The sequence below is a fragment of the Bufo gargarizans genome, chromosome 5, assembly GCF_014858855.1.
Source record: "Bufo gargarizans isolate SCDJY-AF-19 chromosome 5, ASM1485885v1, whole genome shotgun sequence".
Taxonomy (NCBI): Eukaryota; Metazoa; Chordata; class Amphibia; order Anura; family Bufonidae; genus Bufo; species Bufo gargarizans.
In genome coordinates this window covers 24,711,667-24,719,488 of record NC_058084.1, presented here as the reverse complement: position 1 = coordinate 24,719,488, position 7,822 = coordinate 24,711,667, and the positions used below count along the sequence as shown (strand labels likewise).

General features: G+C 41.4%; 1 protein-coding gene across 1 annotated transcript in view; it reads left to right on the top strand.

Annotated features, from left to right (window-relative positions):
* Nucleotides 1-1,061: 1,061 nt before the first annotated feature.
* LOC122938835 (NXPE family member 3-like) overlaps nucleotides 1,062-7,822 on the top strand; it is an 86,129-nt gene continuing 79,368 nt past the window's right edge. The window contains exons 1-2 of the mRNA XM_044294665.1: nucleotides 1,062-1,122; nucleotides 2,058-2,093. Coding sequence (XP_044150600.1) covers nucleotides 1,093-1,122; nucleotides 2,058-2,093 — 66 coding nt within the window. The 5' untranslated portion in view covers nucleotides 1,062-1,092. The remainder of the gene's footprint in view (nucleotides 1,123-2,057; nucleotides 2,094-7,822) is intronic.

Genomic DNA, 7,822 nt, shown 5'->3' with positions numbered 1-7,822 from the left:
AAATGTCTCTTTAAAGCATATTTCCTCACACTCCACTTCCCTATCTGGCTTTAGTATATGCATCCAGAAATAGGAGTGCAACAAATTCTCCCTATACAACCACAGGGAGGACCCCAATGTCAGACTAAGCTCTGTACCTTTTTTACAGGTTGCCGTACTCACAATTTATGCTACTACAGGTTTCCACTGTGGGTTGTAGTATGGTAGGCATATCCAGATACTGTCTTTTAGGTTTATCGAGGGCTGGAAGCCGTTACACTTCTGGACAATGTCTGCGATGCAGTCCATAAGCTTCTGGTCAATTAGTTTATCTCCACAGGCTTCTTCTCGTACCTCCTTTTGACACTGGAATGCTTTTCAAAGATATACATTAGTTTCTTTCCACTTTATCTAATATCTTTTTTTTTTACTTGATATTTTTATTTTATTTAATCCAATAAAATACAAAAAGAGCAGTAGTAATATATTTAACAATTACATGATAAAAACATCAGGCATCAGCCAAGATGAATCAATAAACCAAAGTCCAGGTCCGCGCTTCAAAGGAGATGTAGTTTGGAAACGCCTTGTAGAAGGAAAGCGCAGTTAAATCAAATCCCACGCTGAAACTTCCCCACAGGCACACACCACACTGCCGACCGAAACTTCACAGGACAGCGGTGACCCTTCAAAAGATCAGCAACATAGCGCGGTACCTGTAAATATGTCAAAGATAAAGGCTTTATTATACTCACAACAGCACCGCTAGAAATCAGTGTATAAAGTCATCTGAAATATCACTGCCCGACCCGGGTGTCGCCTGGAGGCTTTGTCAGGGGCTCTGACGAAGCCTCCAGGCGAAACCCGGGTCGGGCAGTGATATTTAAGATGACTTTATACGTCACACTTGAAGCTACGGAAGCCTCTATGGTCCACAATACCTCCGACGCATTTCGGAATAAGCGTATTCCTTCCTCAGGGATGAATGTGGATCCTGCTTTATTGGTTTTTAAGCCTGTCGGTTCCCATGGAAGCAGTTTTTTTTTTACAAGGCCACGTTGGAGCAAGAGAGGACACTGTATTGATCAGGGAAAAGGGGTTCTGCCATAGATAATGGGTCTTATTGATTCGCTTTACAACTCCGTGAGTATATATTCCTTAAGTAAGGTTCATACTGTTTGATGGGTATATATATGGCTCCGTGCTAATAGCAACAATCACTCTTTTCACCCCTTTTATAGTTATTGGTACATTGTATGATTAAAGTATCTTCTTGGAGGTCCGTTGTATATTTATGGGTTACCAAGAAATATGGGTTATAGGAAAGCGAATAATTCAATTTCATGGTTAAGGCCAATGGGAGCCAAGGTGTTTAGATTATAAATCCATTCGCTCTCCTTGCGGGACATCATTTTAATGTAATCGCCACCTCTAGGATCCTGCCTTATTTGTTCTACCCCTCCAAAGGAAGAGCCTTTAAATGTGCCTTTATGTTTTTCAATAAAGTGGCGTGACAATGGGTGGCCTACAAATTTTTTATTAATATTTTTTATGTGCTCCCATATTCTAATTTTTAGTACACGTTTTGTCCTCCCTATATAGATCTTCCCACAGGGACATTTTATATGGTAGATAACCCCCTTAGAATGGCATGTTATGTGATTTTTTTATTTTATGTATGTTATTTCCAGTGGTGATTTCCTTTATACTGTCTTTTTGCCTTGAAGCTAGGCAGGCCTTACATGGTCTACATGGAAAGAATCCATTTCTGTCATCAGGCAAATTTTGTTTCTTCCTGCCAATATTGGTTCTAATGGATGGAGCTATCATGTTTCCCAGGTTTTTTTCGATTTCCTGAAGATAAATTTTGGTGCCATGGGTAATTTTTCCCCAAAATTTTATCATGTTTGAGAATATCCCAGTGTTTTTTTTATTATTTGTCTGAATTGGAATTCTTTTCCATGATACTGGGTTATTATGGGTATATTGAAGTCGGGACCGTCATGCATTTTGTTATTTTCATTCTTATTAATTTTATCTTTATTCTTTTGTATAAGTGATTTTCTCTCTATTTGTAGGACCTCCAGTTTTATTTTTTCGAGTTCAGTCACATTGTATCCTTTTTCTTCAAATTTTTTGTGTAGGTTGTTTGCCTCGTATACAAATTCCTCACTCAGCGTGCAATTCCTTCTCAAACGGATATATTGACTGCGTGGAATGTTAGTGAGCCAGACCGGAAGGTGACAACTATTCAAGGAGATGAAGCTGTTGCTATCTGTAGGCTTAGAATACGTCTGGGTCACTATTTTATTGTCTACTAAGTGGGCTTCTTATTAAGTGGAGTTAAAAAAACAAGGAGTTCTAGTGCTGTGTGTGGTTTTGTGGGAGTGATTGCAGGTGGCTGAGTGTGGATTGCAGCAGAGATCATTGAAAGTTAAGTGTTGGTATTCTAGTACTGCCATTTAAACCTTTTTTTTTTTTTTTTTCTCTGCTTAATTAAGGGGAGTGCCCTGGGCAACCAGGTGCTATAAATTAACCCACTAAAACTCTGTAGAGCCTGCTCTTCCTGGGGCTTGCTCTACTAAGTGGGCTTCTTATTAAGTGGAGTTAAAAAAACAAGGAGTTTAAGAAAAGGAGTTTGGAAACTAAGGTTGGATATAATTTCCTTGTGTGTTGTTGGCTTGGTTTTGCGTAGCCCTTCGGCTACAGCAGACAGGGTCTAGGTCTGAATCATATATACTGTTTTACTTTTTTACTGTTGTAATCCCCATTTAGTATGTGTTGCACAATTTACAACGCAGTCCAGTGCACATCTTGCATGATGTATGCAGTCCTGGAACAGGAGTTCAAGGGTGCATATCTTTGTTCTAGATGTGAGCAAATAACCCGTTTGGAATCGCAAATCGAGTCTCTAAACGGGCAAGTTGCAACACTGAGAGGCATTGATAATTTGCAAAAGAGTTTGCTTCTCACCGAGCAAGCACTCTTTGGGATAGATGAGGGGGAGGGTGACAGAGAGGAGGCTGAGGAAAGTGAGGTAGCTAGCTGGGTAACAGTTAGAAAGCGGGGTAGAGGGAAGAGTGCCAGGGAGGCTAGCCCTGATCTGACACACCCCAACAAGTTTGCACGTTTGGCAGATGAGGGGGATGTCAGTCCGGGGACGGCACTGCTGCAGCCGGACACTTCCTCTGCCAGTCAGGGGAATGTCAGCTCCAGTAAGCAGGGAACCAGGAGAGCAGGGCAGGCCAGACAGGTGCTGGTAGTGGGCGACTCCATTATTAGGGGAACAGATAGGGAAATCTGTCACAAAGACCGTGATCGCCGAACAGTGTGCTGTCTTCCTGGCGCTAGAGTTCGACACATTGCGGATCGGGTTGACAGATTACTGGGAGGGGCTGGAGAAGATCCAGCGGTCATGGTCCATATCGGAACCAATGACAAAGTTAGAGGTAGGTGGAGAGTCCTTAAAAATGATTTCAGGGATTTAGGTCAAAAGCTGAGGGCAAGGACCTCAAAGGTAGTATTTTCCGAAATACTGCCTGTACCACGAGCCACACAAGAAAGGCAGCGGGAGATTATAGAGATTAACAAGTGGCTCAAGAACTGGTGTAGGAAGGAGGGGTTTGGGTTCCTGGAGAACTGGGCCGATTTTTCTATCGGCTACAGGCTCTATCGTAGGGACGGGCTGCACCTCAATGGGGAAGGGGCAGCTGTGCTGGGGAGAAAGATGGCTAGAAGGTTGGAGGAGTGTTTAAACTAGGGATTGGGGGGGAGGGTAATTACGTTATAGGACGGGAAGATAGTGCAGATAGAGACCGGGGGCAAAGTAATGGGACTGGGGGAGGAATGGAAGGAGGGACTAGAACAGTTCAGAAGGAAAGGTGTAGGGTAAAAAATATACATAAACCTCTCAAATGTATGTATACTAATGCCAGAAGCCTGACTAATAAAACTGGTGAACTGGAATTAGTGATGTGTGAGGAGAACTATGACATAGTGGGAATAACTGAGACATGGCTGGATGATAGCTATGACTGGGCAGTTAATGTACAAGGTTACAGTCTGTTTAGAAAGGATCGTCAAAACCGGAGAGGAGGAGGGGTCTGCCTCTATGTAAAGTCCGGTCTAAAGCCCACACTCCGCGAAGATATAAATGAGGGACATGAACATGTGGAGTCACTGTGGGTAGAGATACATGGAGCTAAAAACAACAATAAATTACTAATAGGAGTTTACTATAAACCACCTAATATACCAGAGTCCACAGAAAATCTATTACTAAACGAGATAGACGAGGCGGCAAATCATAATGAGGTGGTTATTATGGGGGACTTCAACTACCCAGATATAGACTGGGAAACTGAAACTTGTATATCTCATAAAGGAAACAGGTTCTTGGCAATAACCAAAGACAATTACCTCTCCCAACTGGTTCAGGACCCGACTAGAGGGACGGCCATACTGGACTTAGTATTAACCAATAGGCCGGACAGAACAACAGACGTGCAGGTTGGGGGACACCTGGGAAATAGTGACCACAAAGTAATAACCTTCCAATTATCATTCAAACGAGCGTTTCTACAGGGAGGAACAAAAATACCAAACTTCAAAAAAGCTAAATTTAGCCAACTAAGAGAGGCCATAGGCCAAACTAACTGGGACAAAGTTCTCAAAAATAAAAATACAGCCACAAAATGGGATATCTTTAAAAACATCCTAAAATCTCATTGTGAGAGGTACATACCGTATGGTAATAAAAGGTTAAGGAATAAAAAGAAACCAATGTGGATAAATAGAACTGTAACGAAAGCAATAAATGACAAAAAGAAAGCATATCATTCACTGAAACAGGAGGGGAGCACGGAAGCACTGAAAAACTACAAGGAAAAAAATAGAACATGTAAAAAACTAATAAAAGCGGCCAAACTAGAGACCGAGAGATTAATTGCCAAAGAGAGTAAAACTAACCCTAAAATGTTCTTCAATTATATAAATGTTAAAAAGTATAAATCTGAAGGTGTCGGCCCTTTAAAGAGTAATGAGGGGGAAGTCGCAGAGAGCGATGAGGAGAAAGCAAAGCTGTTAAATATTTTTTTCTCCAATGTATTCACTGAGGAAAATAAATTGTCAGATGACATGCAGAACGCAAAAATAAATTCCCCATTAAAAGTGTCCTGTCTGACCCAGGAAGAAGTACATCAGCGACTTAAAAAGATTAAAATAGACAAATCGCCAGGACCGGATGGCATACACCCCGTATCCTAAAGGAATTAAGTAATGTCATAGCCAGACCCTTATTTCTGATATTTGCAGACTCTATACTGACAGGGAATGTCCCACAGGATTGGCGCATGGCATATGTGGTGCCAATATTCAAAAAGGGGCCAAAAACAGACCCTGGAAACTATAGGCCGGTAAGTTTAACATCTGTTGTGGGTAAACTGTTTGAAGGTTTTCTGAGAGATGCTATATTAGAGCATCTCAACAGAAATAAGCAAATAACGCCATATCAGCATGGCTTCGTGAGGGATCGGTCATGTCAAACTAATTTAATCAGTTTCTATGAGGAGGTAAGTTCTAGACTTGACAGGGGCGAATCAATGGATGTCGTATATCTGGACTTCTCCAAAGCATTTGACACTGTACCACATAAAAGGTTAGTATATAAAATGAGAATGCTCGGACTGGGAGAAAACGTCTGTAAGTGGGTAAGTAACTGGCTCAGTGATAGAAAACAGAGGGTGGTTATTAACGGTACACACTCAGATTGGGTCACTGTCACTAGTGGGGTACCTCAGGGGTCAGTATTGGGCCCTATTCTCTTCAATATATTTATTAATGATCTTGTAGAAGGCTTGCATAGTAAAGTATCAATTTTCGCAGATGACACTAAACTGTGTAAAGTAATTTACACTGATGAGGACAGTACACTACTACAGAGGGATCTGGATAGATTGGAGGCTTGGGCAGATAAGTGGCAGATGGGGTTTAACACTGATAAATGTAAAGTTATGCACATGGGAAGGAAAAATGCAAGTCAACCGTACATACTAAATGGTAAAACACTGGGTAACACTGACATGGAAAAGGATCTAGGAATTTTAATAAACAGCAAACTAAGCTGCAAAAACCAGTGTCAGGCAGCTGCTGCCAAGGCCAACAAGATAATGGGTTGCATCAGAAGGGGCATAGATTCCCGTGATAAGAACATAGTCCTACCACTTTACACATCGCTAGTCAGACCACACATGGAGTACTGTGTACAGTTCTGGGCTCCTGTAAACAAGGCAGACATAGCAGAGCTGGAGAAGGTCCAGAGGAGGGCAACTAAAGTAATAACTGGAATGGGGCAACTACAGTACCCTGAAAGATTATCAAAATTAGAGTTATTCACTTTAGAAAAAAGACGACTGAGGGGAGATCTAATTAATATGTATAAATATATCAAGGGTCAGTACAGAGATCTATCCCATCAGCTATTTATCCCCAGGACTGTGACTGTAACGAGGGGACATCCTCTGCGCCTGGAGGAAAGAAGGTTTGTACACAAACATAGAAAAGGATTCTTTACGGTAAGAGCAGTGAGACTATGGAACTCTCTGCCTGAGGAGGTGGTGATGGTGAGTACAATAAAGGAATTCAAGAGGGGCCTGGACGTATTTCTGGAGCTTAATAATATTACAGGCTATAGCTACTAGAGAGGGGTCTTCCTCTGGATCAACTTGCGGGATAACAGGCCGAACTGGATGGACAAATGTCTTTTTTCGGCCTTATGTACTATGTTACTATGTTACTATGTTACTATGAATTTTAATGGTCAGGTCTAAAAAGTTTATTTCATGAGTGCTATAGGTGGGCGTAAATTGCAGATAAAATTCATTTTTATTGATATTCCTTAAAAAGTTATTTAGGGATTGTTCACCCCCTTTCCATATAAAAGCAATATCATCGATAAATCTCCACCAGAGGACCAGATCCACGTGGAGTACGATTGTGTACTCTTCCCACCTGCCCATATATAGATTGGCAAACTTGGCGCGAATCTGGTCCCCATGGCGGTCCCCCACGTCTGCAGGAAAAAGGTATCTTCAAATTTAAAATAGTTGTGATTTAAAATAAATAAGATACACTCCCCAAGGTACTCGATTTGTTCAGGGGGTATGCTTCCCTCTTTCTATAAAAAACATTGGGCCGCTTCCTTCCCTTTAACGTTCTCTATTACTGGATAGAGGGAGGTGACGTCAAGTGTCCCCAAGATATAGTCAGGTTCCCAGTTTATGGTTTCCAGGATTTGTAGGACATGTTGTGTGTCCTTTAAGTAGGCTGGTAGTTTCTGGACATGCTTTTGGAGAATAGTGTCCACATATTTGGATAGGTTGCTTGTTAGACTCCCAATGCCGGAAATTATGGGGCGCCCAGGAGGCTGGGATTCTGACTTGTGAACCTTAGGCAGGTAATAAAAGCAGGAAATTCGTGGCTGTCTCGTATTTAAAAAGCCAGCCTCTTCTTTATTTAGGATACCTAATTTTTTTCCTTTTAGTATCAATTTATTAAGGCTCATTTTGTATTTTGCAGTGGGGTCATTTTTAAGTATTTTAAAAATACACATAGATTTCACACTAGATCTTCTGTCACTGCACCTACTATGTACAAAGAAATGTGCTCTGTGATGACGTAATGGGTAAAAATCAATTTTTTTTGTAAAATTCAGCAAAATAGCCAAAACGAATTTTCAAATACTTAGCTCTTTTCTAGTTGCAACCTAGCCAGAGCAGGAGAACGGAAAGCCACAGCGGGCAACATCCAGAGCTTCAATGCTCTGCAGCTTCTGCTGATGGATTAT